The sequence below is a fragment of the Mobula hypostoma genome, chromosome 15 (genome assembly GCF_963921235.1).
Source record: "Mobula hypostoma chromosome 15, sMobHyp1.1, whole genome shotgun sequence".
Lineage (NCBI taxonomy): Eukaryota > Metazoa > Chordata > Chondrichthyes > Myliobatiformes > Myliobatidae > Mobula > Mobula hypostoma.
In genome coordinates, this window is record NC_086111.1 from 1,098,587 (window position 1) to 1,115,312 (window position 16,726).

Here is a 16,726-nt window from a genome sequence, read left to right on the forward strand (position 1 = left end):
CATTGTATTCTTTATAGAACTGAAGAAAAGAAGAGCCTCCTACAGTTTTTCAGAACCATCTCAGTCTTTACAAAATGGTACGAATATCGCCAAGCTACTTTTAGAAATTTCAAGGTAGGACAAAATACTTTAAAATACAGTTATAAAATTTCTGTTTACAAATTTCTAGCATTTTACATATATGTTGTGTTTTGAATGTGAAAACTTATCATCAGCACTCCAGAACAGGATCTAGCAATATGTCAAGTGAATGTATAAAAATTGAACTGTATCATGCTGACAATGTCCAGCTGTCCCATGCTTGGACGCATGTCCCCTAGTTATGCAAATATTTTCTAAGCTTGGAACTTGCTGAGTAACATGCCATCACATTTGGCACTTTGCCTATTGCTGATATCTAATGCTGTCGTAAGAATGCAGGAAATAGGAGGAGGAGTTGGATCCCTTGTGCCTGCTTCATACAGTTCCGCTTTCCTACAGAGAACAGTACAGCACAGGAACAGGCCCTTCAGCCCATAGTGTTGTATTGAATCAGTTCAATTAGCCATCAAATGGCCAACTAAACTAATCCCTTCTGCCATATTCTTCCATTTCCCTCACGTTCATGTGCCTATCTAAATATCTCTTAAAAACCTCTAATTTATCTGCGTCTACCACCACCCTAGGCAGCAGCCACCCACCATCTATGTTTAGAAAAAAACTTGCTCCTCACATCTCCTTTGAATTTACCCCTTCTCGAATATTAGACACTTCAACTCTATCTTTGCCTCTCATAATCTTATAAGCCTCTGTAAGATCTCTTTTCAGCTTCCATCTACTTTCACTGTCAGGGACCCAAGATCCCTCTGCTCATCAACAGTGTTGAGGGCCTTGCCCTTCACAGTGTACTGTCTCTACGCTTCTTGTACATGCTTCGTATACATAAATATTTCCAACAGCTATATTTCAAGTCTTTCTTAATCCCCCTAGTGTAGTTCCATGACTGTCTGCATGAAGGTTCATCCAACTGGCAGTTTTGTTTCCTTCCGTCATGCTACATTGAATGGACATATTTATGCTGACTTTAGAATTATTTATTGTAACTTTTCTCAGGCATACAAAGCCCAAGTTGTAGTTACTATGGATCATATAATGTATATGATTTAGAAGATTATGATAATATACTGTAAATCGTAGAAAGAGTGGAAGTTTGTTAGAAAGGTCATAAATTAAGTGATTTGTTTTAATGTCAATTATGGTTTAATAGGATTCTATTTTGGAAGCTACATGATTTATTTCCTTTAAAATATTTACAAAACTGTTTCTGAAGATTCTCTTATTTATTTTAATAAATAGAATCCTGTTGAGAAAATTAATGTTTGTAAGTAATGTGCAGCTGCAATGTTATGAAATGACTACATGAAGAGCTATGTTGAGTTCGTTACTTTGACTGAATTAAATGCAGTTCAATACAGTACTGTATTTCAGAAACTAAAAGTCAAACAGTAATATGCGTAACTTTAATCAAATGTAAATAAATTTTAAAAACTTGCAGTTGCATTTTTTTCAGTAAATGAATTGAGTTTTTCACTGCCATGAAATAAACCCTTCGGTGTTAAATTCTATTTAGAAAAAGCGGTGTTTTGTTAAATATAAGGGTGTTGGCATGATGTGACTATAATACTATAGAAATCATGGGTACAATGCTCTAACCATGAATTTATCCTGGTCTTCGCCCATAACCGTTAAGTAGTTTCTGATTAAGGATTTTTCAGGATTAGTGTACACTCCCAAAATATGGTTTCCCAATAGGCAGCCTTCGCAAGCAGATGTAGCTATTGGGGTATTCTGCCAAATTGATGGGATTTTCTTCAAGCCGTATCTCAGTCAGCTGCTCACGGATATAACTGGCATCCATGGACTTGCAAAATGTATTATCCGTAATAGAAGATATATTGTTATGCTGAAAGATAAAAACATTACAAGCATTGTTAAAGTTCAGTTAATTTAATACTTTAGCAGTCCTTGAGAAATATTGACTTGCAATCTTGATAAATGAATTGATGGACATTTGCTCTGAGTCTTCTAATAATGGTCATATTTGTAGATTTTCACAGCAGATATTTCACCTTAAATGTTTTCACCTCATTCAAAATCGTGAATTTTAATAATTGCAGACACCGAGAGCAATGCTGATTGATTATTCATTGCATATATTAGTATTTGGCAACTTCTTTTGTATTAGTGACAAAGGATTCACTGTTCTTTGGATAAGATGCATATCCAAACGTCATAGCATATTCTACCTTGAGTTTTGAACAACTATTGCTCTGCTATAACTAGTGGAAATTTTTATTTTTAGAAAGGAATGCTGATTTTGTGTATTCTTCTACAAATGTAGAAGGATACACAGGATACATTACTTAAACTAATTTGTAGAGAATGAATTTTGTTTACAATTGACCTTTTGGAAATTTAAGATACATGGAGACTTGTGGCTGTGAAGAAACTCTGCCTTTTGTTTAAAAAAAAATAATCTTGTAAATACACTTGTTTATAATTGCGCAATCCAGAAGATTAGTATAGTAGGATTATTATCCACCGCAAAAGTGGACATTGCAATGATTATTTATTAGACTGATTATTATTTACATTGTCATGTTATATTGATTAATTTCATTGAATGCAATACAGCCTCTCTGCTCAAGAGATTTCCCTGACTACAGAAAATATCAGGAAAGTGAAAAATAGATTAAGTAAGCAAATTATATTGGGAAAAATATATAAGAGCATGTTGCTAGAATATTAACGATTCTCTAGTTTCTATTTCTTTATGTACTTTTTGATTTGCACAGTATAAATAAATATTCATAGGGTAGAAGCATGATAAAGCTTAGTTTCAATTTAAAGGTGTTATATATCTAACCTGTAAATGAAGCACGCGGATAGTCTGAGGTAAGTTAGCGGGTACTTTATCCAGTTTGTTGTATCCTAGGTAAAGATATTGCAGTCTGGACAAGTTCTGGAAAAAAAAACCACAATCAGTTAGATTTGTTATCTCCAACTTTGAAGGTAGTGAAATGAAGTATTTATGTTTTGTGCTCAGTATAGTGCAGAATTTTCCACTAAATCGCACAATCTTGGAAACTGTTCATGTTGATTCCTGGGACAGTGGAACTGATGTATGAAGAGAGTTTGGACTCATTATTTGTATTTTCTAAAGTTCAGAAGAATGAGAGGGGACCTCATTGGATTTTTTAAAGATTCTGCTGTGTTTGGATAGATTAGCTGCAAGGAATATTTTTCTGCTGGTGTCATCTGGAACAGAGGTTACAATCCAAATATGCAAGATAGGCCATTTAGGACGGGGTAAGAAATTAATGCACAACTTTCATCTCAAACAGAGGTGAGCATCTGGAATTGAATACCGCAGAAGACATTTGAGGCTAAATCATTGAATAAGGACCTCTATCTGATATCAGTGGCTAAGGAGATAAGGGAATAGAAACATAGAAAACAATACAGGCCCTTCAGCCCACAAAGCTGTGCCGAACATGTCTTTACCTTAGAAATTACCTAGGGTTACCTATAGCCCTCTATTTTTCTGAGCTCCTTGTACCTGTTCAGGAGTCTCTTAAAAGACCCTATTGTATCAGCCTCCACCACCATCACCGGCAGCACATTCCATGCACTCACCTCTCTCTGCGTAAAAAAAAACTTACCCCTAACACCTCCTCTGTACCTACTTCCAAGCACCTTAAAACTGTGCCCGCTCGTGCTAGCCATTCCAGCCCTGGGAAAAAGCCTCTGACTATCCACACGATCAATGCCTCTCATCATCTTATACACCTCTATAGAATATAGAACAAAAACAGGAAAAGGGTAGTAATTTAGATGATGGATAATTATGATCACATTGAATGATGAAACCAGCTCCAGGATCTGAGTGGCATAAATAGAATGGAGCCAGTGCATTTCCATCCATCTGGACAATGGAGAGACTTTGGAAAATGCTATGAACGGTTATGTCAAAGGACAAAACAGATTGAGAAGGGGGAGGAAAGATATCTTTATCACATTCAAATTTAATTTTATTAGTGACTTTGAACTGTTCTATTCAATATTGTGATGAAGATGGAACCATATCAAGATGCTTACAGACATTCTAGTGTTTGCCTTAAATGACAATTGAACTTGAAAAGAGCTTTTCTGCCCTTGCTTGATAGCTGAGTAAGGTGTACAATCAACAAAGATCAGCGACAGAGAAGCACACCCAAAGGGAACTTAAAATAAGAAGCAACACACATCAAAGTTGCTGGTGAATGCAGCAGGCCAGGCAGCATCTCTAGGAAGAGGTACAGTTGACGTTTCGGGCCGAGACCCTTCCTTAAGGAGCCCTAATGTTCTTTAACACATTAATCTTTAACACATTACCTTAAAAGCATTGCGTTTTATTCCATTGCTTTTGATGCGGTTGTGTTGTGCATCCAGTGTTACAAGATTTGGTGGTAAAGCAGGCAGACGAGTGAGCCTGTTATCAATAAGCGTCAAATGTTCCAGTTCTGGAAGTTGTGAGAAAGCCTTATCTTCTATTTCAGTAATTTGGTTTCCACTCAGATCAATCCTTCTCAGAGTTGCTATATATAATTTTAAAAAGATTGAAAAATGACTTGTGCATCAGTTTTACTATTTGATCAGAATTTCCTCAAAAATAAGTTTTTTGCATATGCAATACATATTTTATAATTCCCTTTTTCGAATTATCATCATCCAACATGCAGAACACACACACCCGCTCCGACACCACACATGTTTGCATATGGGCATGCACACACAGGCCATTGTCTACCTGTGCACCACCCCATGTTCCTCACACTCACCAACATGCACATGTGGGCATGCACATTCCTCCAGCAGTAGCTGCTTATCATTTGTGCTCATTATTGCCAAACACTGATTTCTGAATGTAATTGTGTGGTCTAATACTTAGTCACTGGATTGTTCCCTTAAATCTTTTATCAGAAACATGTACTCTCTTACTACTTAGGACATAGTAGTACAGCATAGGACAAGCCCTTAAGCTCAGAATGTCATGTAGACCTACATAAAACTACTCCATGATCAACCTAATCCTTCCCTTCTAAACAAACTATAGCCCTCCTTTTTTATTACATCCATGTGCCAGCTTAGAGTCTATTTAATATCCCTATCATATTCCCCTCTACTACCACCTCTGGCAGTGCGTTCCAGGCAATTGCACTCTCTGTGGAAAGAAAACCTACCTCTGACATCTTCTCTAAACTCTCCTCCGTTCATCTCAACCGAATATCCTGTGGTATTGGCCATTGCCACCATGAGGTTAAAGGTGTTGGTGGCTCACTCTGCCAATCTTTCAAAGTGTATTGCTTCACACTTTTCTACAATGAACTCCATCTGCCACTTATCCAACCAGCTCTGCATTCTGTCTATATCCTGTTGTAACTTGTGACAAACTTTTACACTATCCACAACATCGCCAACCTTCAAGCAAACTTACTAATACATGCCTCCATTTCCTGATCCAAATTATATATAAAAATAACTAAGAGGTCTCAAAACATATCTGTGCAGAACACCACTGGTCACCAGCCTCCAGGCAGAATGCAGCCCATCTGCCTTCTGTGGACAAGCCAATCCGAATCTACACAGACAAGTTTCCATGTAAACCTTGTGTCGTGACTTTCTGGGTGAACTGGCCATGGAGAGTGTTGTCAAATGCCTGACTAAAATCCATATAGAACTAGGCAGCCGCCTATCCCAGGGGATCATGGGTTTGCGCCTCTGGTTGACTATGTCCTCTCCAGGGTGCAAGCCTGGGCAGGAAGGTTTGAGGAACCAGCTGTTGCCAATGTAGCGGGTTCCCCCTCTCCACGTCACTGATGTAGTCCAAGGGAAAGGCAAGCGCTGATACAGCTTGGCATCAGTGTCATAGCAGAGGTTGCCAAAGTGAAGTTGTAAACAACATCAAACTGCCTCAGGGACCCTGGCTCTGGATTTCTTCCTTGGGGTTTACTGCCGAAACCTTTCCCCATGGGTAGGTATGGCTGCAAGGCAGCAGACGCTTAAAATCAGATTTTCCCTTCTCCTAGGCAAGCTGCCGTCCAAGGCTGACAAGTCCCACCTGCCCTAAGCAACTGGTTTTGAGGGACCAATGACCTAATGGATAAGGCACTGGCCTCCTAAGCCAGGGATTGTGGGTTTGAGTCCCATCTGGGGTGATGAAAATCATATACAGTGCCCATAAAAAGTATTCACCCCCCCCCCCTTGGTTGGCATAATGTTTTATTGTTTTATAACAGTGAATCACAGTGGATTTAATTTGGCTTTTTTGACACTGATCAACAGAAATGGACTCTTTCCTGTTAAAGTGAAAACAGATCTCTACAAAGTGATCTAAATTAATTACAAATATAAAACACAAAATAATCGATTGCATAAGTATTTACCCCCTTCAGGTCAGATTTTCGTAGATGCACCTTTGGCAGCAATTACAGCCTTGAGTCTGTGTCAACAGGTCTCTATCAGCTTTGCGCATCTGGATACTGTAATTTTTCTCCATTCTTCTTTACAAAACTATTTAAGCTCTGTCAGATTGCAAGGAGATTGTGAGTGAACAGCTCTTTTCAAGTCCAGCCACAAATTCTCAATCGGGTTGAGGTCTGGACTCTGACTTGGCCACTTCAGGGCATTCTTTGTTGTTTTTAAGCTATGCCTGTGTAGCTTTGGCTTAATACTTGGGGTCATTTTCATGCTGGAAAACAAATCTTCTTGCAAGTTGCAGTTCTTTTGCAGACTGCATCAGGTTTTCCTCCAGGATTTCCCTGTATTTTACTGCATTCATTTTACCCTCTACCTTCAGAAGGCCTCCAGGGCCGGCTACAGTGAAGCAACTGCAACGCATGATGCAGCCACCACCATACTTCACGGTAGAGATGGTGTGTTTTTGATGATGCGCAGTCTTTGGTATGACGCCAAACTTAGAGTTTAGTCTGATGGCCAAAAAGCTCAATTTTGGTTTCATAAACCATAGAACCTTCTTTTGGCTGACTTCAGAGTCTCTCATATGCCTTCTAGCAAACTTTGGCTGAGATTTCATGTGAGGTTTTTTTCTCCCCCAGCAGTGGCTTTCTCTTTGCCACTCTCCCATGAAGCCGCGACTGGTGAAGCACCTGGGCAACAGTTGTTGTATGCACAGTCTCTCCCATCTTAGCCACTGAAGCTTGTAACTCCTCCAGAGTTGCCATGGGTCTCTTGGTGGCCTCCCTCACTAGTCCCCTTCTTGCACAGTCACTCAGTTTTTGAGGATGGCCTGCTCTAGGCAGACTTACAGTCTGCCATATTCTTTCCATTTCTTGATGACTGACTTAACTGTACTCCAAGGGATATTCAGTGACATGGAAATTTTTCATGTATCCATCTCCTGACTTATGCTTTTCAATAACCTTTTTTTGAAGAGCTGCATGGAGTGTTCTTTTGTCTTCATGGTGTAGTTTTTGCCAGGATACTGACTCACCAGCAGTTGGACCTTCCAGATATGGGTGTATTTTTACTACAATCAATTGAAACACCTTGACTGCACACAGGTGATCTCCATTTAACTAATTATGTGACTTCTGAAACCAATTGAATGCACCAGTGATGATTTGGTGTGTCATATTAAAGGGGGTGAATACTTATGCAATCAATTATTTTGTGTTTTATATTTGTAATTAATTTAGATCATTTTGTAGAGATCTGTTTACACTTTGACTTGAAAGTCTTTTCTGGTTGACCAGTGTCCAAAAAAAAAGTGAAATTAAGTCCACTGTGATTCAATGTTGTAAAGCAATAGAACATGAAAATTTCCAAGGAGAAGTGAATAGATTTTATAGGCACTGTACACCACATTCACCATCCCCCTCCCCACTGATGTAAGACTCATTGATCTGTAATTCCCAGGATTACTGCTATTAGCTGGCTTGAGCACTGGAACAACTATTGTCATCCTCCAATCCTCTGGGACCACTTTTGTAGCCAGCGAAGCCCTGAAGATCATTGTCATTGCCCCAGCAATCTCTTCCATTACTTCCCCTAGAAATCTGGGATACATCCTTTCCGGCCCCAGGGACTTATCTACTCTGATGTTTTTCAGAAGTTCCAATACTACCTCCTCCAAAACGTCAACATGCTCCTGCACATTCGCCTGTTTTACACTGGCCTCACATTCATCAAAGTCCCTCCCTGAAGCGGAGTATTCATTAAGGACCTCTCCTACCTCCTCCGCCTCCAGGCAAGTGCTTCCTGAGCAGTGCTACCCTCACCCTAGTCATTGTCCTGTTGTTGAAGTATGTGTAGAGTGCATTCAGATCTCCTTGATCTTACGTTGGCACATGACCTTCTCATGTGCCCTTCTAGCTCTTCTCAGTCACCACTTCAGCTCCTTCCAGGCTACCTTATAATTCTCAGGAGCTTTGAGTTTTGCTTCATAAATTTTGCATATGCCTCCTCCTTCCTCTTGGCTAGATGTTTCACCTCTCTTATCAGCAATAGTTCCTTTACCCTATCATCTTTTTCCTCTCTTAGTGGGACAGTCCTATTCAGTACCTCATGCAAGTGGCCCCTAAGCAACCTCCACATTTCTGCGCTGCATTTCCCTGAAAACAGCTGATCCCAATTTACACTCCCAATTTCCTGCTAGCATCATTGTAATTTGCCCTCTCCCAATTAAATACTGTTCTTTCCTATTCTCTGCTCTTATTTGTTGTCCTTGCCTATGCTAAAGGTCTGGGAGTTGTGGTCACTAGCTCAAAAATTTCTCACCCACTGAAAGATCTGTTACTCGACTAGCGTCATTACCTGGTACCAGATTCAGTATGGCCTTTCCTTTAGAGGCCCTGTCCACATACTGTCAAAAGTCTTTCGTAGACACCTAACCCATTCTACTCCAACTAAACGTTTTGCACCAAGGAGGTGTCAATATTAGGGGAGTTGAAGTCACCCATGACGACAACTCTGTTCTTTTTGCACCTTTCCAAAATCTGCCTACTCCTGTGCTCTTCAGTGTCCATGTTGCTTTTGGAGGTGGCGGGGGGGCGGGGGGCTAGGAGCTATAGAATAATCCTCATAGAGTGATTGCTCCCTTCTATTTCTGACTTCACCCACTGTAATTCACTAGGTGATCTTTCCATGGCATCCTTCCTTTCTATAGCAATGATATTATCCCTGATTAGCAAAGCCACTCCCCAAGGCACTCTTTTTACCTACCTCCCATCCCCCAGCTGGCTTAGTTTAAACTCTCCCTGAGTAGCTCTAACAAACCTGTCCATGATGACATTGGTCGCTCTTGAGTTCCTTTTGTACAGTGTATACTTTCCTAAAAGAGATCCCATGATTCACAAGTCTGAACCGCTGTCCCCTACACCAATTCATCTGCCAAATAATCCTTTACTTTTCTTCACTGGTGCATGGTACAGTCAGCAATCCGGAGATTACTACTCTTGAAGTCTTGCTTCTTAGCTTTCCTAACTCCCTATATTAACGCCTCAGGACCTCATCTCTTTTCCTCCTATGTGTTTGTACCAATATGTTCTACGTCTTTCAGCTGCTCACCCTCCCCTTTAAGAATGATGTGCATTTGATCTGAATCACCTCTGAATCTGGCACCTGCAAGTCAACGTTCAGTCTGGAATTCTCAATCTCAAAACTGGCTGCTATGATTTTCCCTTGGTAGGTTGCTCCCCCAGTTACTTAGAGTAAATAATTAGAACTGGCAAGCGGCAGAACTGCATTTTGAATCCTTTCAACCATATCATATTGGCTATACATCTATTGTTCAAATCAATAAGTATGAAGAGTTGCACCACAGTTCTAATATAAATTTTCTATAGTGTCATTGTCAGACTGGTGAGTGAATGGTTTTGACCAAGTATTCCTTCAAGAGTAATGTTCAAACTCTAATATGAAGTTTGGAGCTGGTTCATAATTGCTAAATCAAAAAAAAGTCATGTATTCTATACATTATTTTCTGAAATACTATTTGAAAAGATCAATGGTAAAAATATAATTAGATTTATCCTGTGTTTTGCATTGTTCCAAGATTTCAAAGTCGCAATCTTAATCACGAATTCCTCAAAAGAGAAAATTAATCATTTTTAACTTTGTTTTTCTCTACACCATCTAGTTTATGTGTGCTGAAATCCATATAACTTTGTATTATTAGTGTCATACCTCAATAAGTCGTAGTCTAAAGTAATTCTTTTATATTTTGAAAGATCAATAATTTACATCGAAAGTTGTAAACATTGCGACAAATATTTTTACACAAGTAATTGTTTTTTTTGCCCATTAGCATTGTCAATTTATGTATATAGTTACATTTATCTATCTCCTCGTATTGTGTTATCTCTATTTTGCTTTTAGCGCAAATATCAAAATGTACTCACGGAAATCGGCAAAATCTTTTACAGTGACCCTTTTAATATTGTTGAACCGTGCATAAAGGTATGATGTTTCCTTTGGCAAAATAGGAATCTCTTCAATCTCAGTCTCATCACAGTATACAGAGCCAGTTATGCAGACACACAGAAGGCAAGTTGGCATGTCTGAAATATATATTTTTAAAGAATATCTCAATGGTTCTGGTGAAATACCATCATTAATAACCTCTTTAACATATATCTACGAAGTTTGTGTCTGAATCCAGATTGTCAGAGGATTTGTCTTTTATTAGTTACTTTGACTTGATCCACAATTCACAACTATCAGGTGTTGCAGTTTGATTTCAATTACAATTATGAAAATGTGGAATAATGTGCGTTGTTTGTGTTTTCTCTATAATTCTTGTGACATTTTGAATCCAGTTTGGCATTTAGATAGGGTATATAGTGGTATAGATTTTCCTAGTTTCAGATTGTTAGCATTGTTGATTCAAAATCAGCAAAATAAACTTATTGGTTGGTGTAGTAATGAAACTACTCAATTTGAAACAGTAGTTAGGGTATTACATGAGTGGACAATTTGATGGTGATTATTACCGAGCATCATGTAGACTCATTGTGTTTGTTCAGTTGTTGCCAAATATGTTGAAACTTGCATTCATTTCACTTTGAACAATGTGGGTTTAATTATGTATTGGTAAAAAACCTGGACGTTTAATTATACTTAATATCTAAGGGAACACGGTGTGTATGTTTTTTGAGCCATCTATTGAAATTTGTTTTTATTTACAGAAAGAAAATATGCAAATATAATTTTGGCTTAACCAACAAATATAACTGTTTTGCACTCATTCAGATAGAATTAAACAATATAATTAGTATTGTGTGCAGGATACAACCATTTAAAATTCTAAAGCCAACATATTTTGTTGGGCCATTATTCATTGAATGGAATATTAGCAGATATACCTTACAGTCCTCATTTGCCATTGCAATTTGGAAGTTTTAAAGATGCATCTTGTTTACTGCTATTGGCTTATGGATGAAGCACTAATATTTTAACATTTAAATACAAGAGGTATTCAAATAATAAGATGAGAAAATAGGTTGTTCTCACCAGCAGGTGAATTATCTGATTCTGGCTCCATTGTTGGGGACCTGATAAAACGTGAAAGTTCCACTTCTTGGCTCTTGTCAGTATCATCATGCCTTGAAGTGGTAATTTCTTCTAGCTTTCAACAACAAAAAAAACTCTTGTTCAAATATGTAGTTTGGATTTTTCACGTTACATCTACACCAACAATAAATCGTGTGTAGATTCCACAACAAAGCATCATGAAAAGTTCATGACAGTAAGATTGGGTACACTCTGCAAAGCACTATCGCTGAGGGTAGAGACATCAATGTATATTAATATGTGTATGAGTCCTTGTCTTAGCAATGTACATCGTTCGGCACTTATTCTGCACTATTAGCTCCCTCATTCTTCTTTTCATTTATGTAGTTGATAATGTGAAAATTTTCTATATGATAACTAATAAAAAAAAAGTCCAAATATATTTCTGTGGGATTTACAGAGTTTGAAGAAGGTTTCATTCCATGATGCTATAAATTATTAGGGGAATTTTGAGACAGGTGCAGAATACTGGCTGCTACACGCCTTCCCTACCTTTTTGAATAAATAGAGTTTCTTTTGGATTCATTTTGCTTCAAGACATTCTCAGAAATCAGGTTGCAACCTCCGTGACAAACTTAGTTATCTTTTTCTTATTTCTGGCAGATTCTTTAATGTCTGGAATGCTTTTATTTTCAGGCCAGGTTTTGGAGGACATCCTGAACAATATGGCTATTATTCTTGCCACTCATATTTTAATAATCTGTGAGAGATGAACAAATATAAAGCATTGCCTGAGTTTTGTGGACTGATAGATATTGGACATGATTCAGTAGCATTGATAAAGAGAAATTAATTGATCTGCTGGGGGTGCCAGGAATTACAGGACATGTTTTCGATATTACTTATTCCATTTTGAAACACTTTTATACAAAGAGAGTAGCAGAAATCTGGAATTGCTCTTTCTTTCAAAAACTGTGGATATAGGATCAATTAGAGCTTTCAAGAATGATATTCTTTAAACAAATAATCCCTTTTAAAAAATACTACCAAAACTTTCATCTTTGGCCATTTATTTTGTTTCACTGATAGGAATTTCCACTTGCCAATTGAAATCTTTTCCACGTTAATTTTCCATTCTCGGGAGTGCTTGAGGAATCTCTATGGAAGTTGCAAAGGGCCACTGACTTTGTAGAAACTTACTGCAAAAACTAAGCAGTTCAATGTGTGAGTTTCCCTTTTACTGATTTGGTTTACAACCAAGCACAGGCAGTAGTGGATCTTTGGCACCCTCTACAAATGATGTCATCAAGCAGGATTTACAGCCAGTCAGAATGAAGAATTCTTATAGACAGGAACCACGTTTTAAATATCTTGTGGAAAGTGAATTGCAGATTGAGACATACACATGGCATTAAGGTAGAACATGAAATCTAAATATTTTTAAACTTTTAAAAAAATTTTAATTTTTTTTCTCAGAATTACTGATACCATATTACTCAAATATTTTTTTTCCTGTCCAAAAGGAATGTTTAATAACAAATTCATCCTGGTCCACAATTGGAATATTCATTCAAAAAGGGCCTTATTTTTGATGATCTTCCCCTTAAAAACAGTACATACAATATTGAAGTTTATGCCAAATCATTAATTATGGGTTAATGAATCTCCAAAGACTGTAACAGCAGAGCATCACAGAGCGAATTCTAGATTATTGCAGTTAACTATGTATAATTAGAAATCCAGGAATAATGCCATTAATACAGAAAATGATTAGGAAGTGAAAATTCCTGCTGCATGGAAAAGCTGAATTGAGAAGTATTGGTACGTTTAAGAGAAGCATGGTAATTTGATGAAAGGGAATGAATGGAACAGGAAATGTGTGATAGGCTTAACGGAAGTTGGAGGAGGCCCATGTGAAACATAAACTCAGGTTTGGGTCAGTTTAATAAATTATATGTAGGTTTTTGTTAGTAGCCAAATAGTTTGTTTTTTACTCTGTTAATACTCTTTATTAACAACGAAGGTCAGAAATTATATTTCTATTCATCTTGTTTTAAGAATCTCATGCATGGCTTTCAAAGTGTTTATCTATGGGAATGCACAGGCCAATGGTATGAAGGCTTTGAAAATGACGAGAAGAGGACAAGTATGGGCATAAATGTGGAAATGGCAGTGGGGGGGGGGTGGAATAAAGGATATATGTAACATTCCAAAAAAAAGAAAATTTTTGGATAAGAAATATCTGAATTAAAACCTGAACTGGACTATGATAATGGAAAGGATCGACAGGAAACCACAAAGTAGTGGTGAAGTTAGTGGGTGAAAGTGTTGGTCAGCCTAACTGCTTGGGGGAAAGTATCCAGCATAGGTACATTTGGATGTGTAGGCACTGTGGGCAGCAAATTCAGGTAGTAGGCCAAATCCAGCACAATCTTGCCCATAATTATCATCCCTGTGGTTGTTCTTTTTAGAGTTGAAAAGTTAGGTCTCTTCAGTGGATTTTTAAAAATGTATACAAATGAAAATAGCAACACACATCAAAGTTGCTGGTGAACGCAGCAGGCCAGGCAGCATCTCTAGGAAGAGGTACAGTCGACATCTCGGGCCGAGACCCTTCGTCAGGACTAACTGAAGGAAGAGCTAGTAAGAGATTTGAAAGTGGGAGGGGACCATTATTGAATGGAAGGCTAATGCTCTTGATGGAGATCATTACTGATGTGCTACCTGTCCCAGAAGAGTCTGTCTGTAATAAGTACTTTCTGGAACGTAGTTATTCTTTCACTCTGCACATGATATTCATGCTATGTGTAGCACACCACCACTTCACCTGCAGACTGGCTGCAGCTGGCCAGACTTACTTTTGTTATTTGCAGTGAAGGTTGTAAAACAAAATATTTTTTTTAAATCCTTGTTGTCAGATCTAATTTTTTAACCATTTTTACAAACCATTTTAAAATCAGATGTAGCAATTTAATGTGTTTTATTTTCATTTTAATAATGTCTAAGTGTGCATCCTAGTATTTTGCTGTGTTTAGTTTGGAGATCGATGCAATTTAATTATGAGCAGCAACCAAAAAAAAATCTACTCGCACTGATTTGGTCCAGAAAAAAGATATCCTCACATATTTTAACACTCTTAAGTAAAGCCTATTTTAGATTCTAACAGCGTTTACATATTAGTAGTAACTTGTACACGTTGTGTGCAAGATACTTGACAATCATTCTGAGCAAAGCATTAAGTAGTGGAATGAGCCGATATGGAACTCATATCAGACCTGGTAGTAATAAATCTCTCAATAGTAACTAACTTCCATATTTTTCACATCAAAACTTGTTTGCCAAATTATTTATAAATAATACTGTAGTACTATAAAACTTTCAAGTGTTCCCCTTGTCTGACTTTTATTCAAACTTACTCTCTTGCTTAAGTATAGTTAAAGCAAGAGTGAGTTCTGAATAAAATAACATTGAACAGTTTTGAAGCAGCATTATTTAATAATTTTGTCCACGAACATATTTTGCTGCTCTTGAACATAAGTGATTATATGACTAAATAATTATTCCCATCTGTTTATTTGTCTAAAAGACAATAACATTCATTAATGACTTCTGTAAATATTATTTCTGATCTATGTATCTTATACATTGCAAATGTAAATGTGAGTTTCTTGATGAGATAGAACCTAAGACTAGTTGCCTAAATATTAAATAATTACCTGTATTTGTTTTGTTTCTTGTAGTTCATCTTCATATTCATAATCAAGTTCTGCATCAAGAGAAGCCATGTCCAAATAATGCACATTAAATTCCTCTTCCTTATTAGCTGGTGCTGTGAATACTAATTGTACAAATGTAATCACAAAAAGTAAAGGGCACACAGCATTCATTTTGGACCAAAGATCGAGAAAAATAAGTTCTGTGGAAAATTGAAAAGCTGAAATACTGGACAGAGCAGTCCCTTGCTGTTGAGACGTAGAATCTGTCAAATCAGTATTTAAAGCTTTCACCAGCTGGTGCCAGAAGTTGCAGAAGAATGAGACTGCGTGATATTTCTTAACCCCCTGAACTCCATTCTTAGTTACAGTTGTAATAGCAGTCATGGTTCACACAGCCAGTCAGTAAATTCTAAACGGAACAATAAAAAGCTCATTATGTCGGTAGCTAAGCATATTTTGCAAACATTTCTGTGACATTCAGGATCTTGTGTTTTAAATTAACATTTTTAAAGTGCTTTTCGATACAGTACACATGAATTGAATATAATTTGCTTAGTTGTGTAACATGGGAGCTGACTTTAACTTTTGACGTTTATCTGGCAAAGAACACTTAGTGCCAAAGATTATCAGGCCCTGAACATTCTCAAATTCAGAAGGCTGGCTGGAAGACAAACAAGGACCCCAGTTCATGGCAGGAATGGGAAAAAAAGTGTTTGCAGTATTTTTTTAATATAGGGCTGGGAGAGCACTCGTGTCTTTCTTAGTTCCCTCCCTCCACCCAGACCTTTGCAAAAAATCTCCCTAAGGACTTTTTATTTATTAGTTAATCTGGCCATTTCCTGATTGGAACCTATCAGCCTGGAAAGGAGTATGTGTGTTGTTTGCTCTATCCATACATCATTCAAAATTCCTTTTCTTTCCAGTCCTGAAGAAGGGTCTCGACCCAAAATGTAGACTGTATATTCATTTCCATAGATGCTTACTGACCTGCTGAGTTCCTCCAGCATTTTGTGTGCATTGCCCTAATGGCATTATGAAAGATGCACAAAATCTGTGAATTTCAATTGCAAAATTCAATGTGTAACACTGTTCAGCTTCCCTATGTATTGTGTGGAACTGATATAATTGATTTATGTTGTTCTCTGTTGACACTTTGCAACTTCTCACATTGTGAGCATGTGGTGCAACAGATGCAATCTATTACAACAACTTTGTTCCAGCATGAGAAGATTCCAGTTGAATGAATGGTTATTGCAATGAAGTGTAGGGGTAGTAGGATGCTCTCAGAGGATTCTTAGGCATCTGAGCAGGCTGGTGAGAGTGTGTCTGAGGGAAATATTTTCTTTGTGTACTGGGGCCAGAGAGAGCCTCCAGAGCTACAGTCACACATTCTTGCCAGGGGTTTGCATAAAGGTGTCTGTAAAAACAAGAGTGTATTCTACAGATACCTGCACTTTGGG

General features: G+C 37.7%; 2 protein-coding genes across 2 annotated transcripts in view; one reads left to right on the forward strand and one right to left on the reverse strand.

The window, feature by feature from the left end:
* The window catches only part of cenpp (centromere protein P), a 289,475-nt gene that overhangs the window by 71,268 nt on the left and 201,481 nt on the right, over positions 1–16,726 (forward strand). The window contains exon 6 of the mRNA XM_063067576.1: positions 18–114. Within this exon, the coding sequence (XP_062923646.1) occupies positions 18–114 (97 nt within the window). The remainder of the gene's footprint in view (positions 1–17; positions 115–16,726) is intronic.
* ogna (osteoglycin, paralog a) lies at positions 132–15,665 on the reverse strand. Its single transcript, XM_063067575.1, has 6 exons — positions 15,267–15,665; positions 11,551–11,665; positions 10,440–10,598; positions 4,414–4,616; positions 2,906–3,001; positions 132–1,942 (listed from the first exon to the last, which is right to left on the reverse strand). The coding sequence occupies exons 1-6, from the start codon at positions 15,648–15,650 to the stop codon at positions 1,757–1,759; spliced, it is 1,143 nt and encodes a 380-aa protein (XP_062923645.1). The 5' UTR covers positions 15,651–15,665; the 3' UTR covers positions 132–1,756.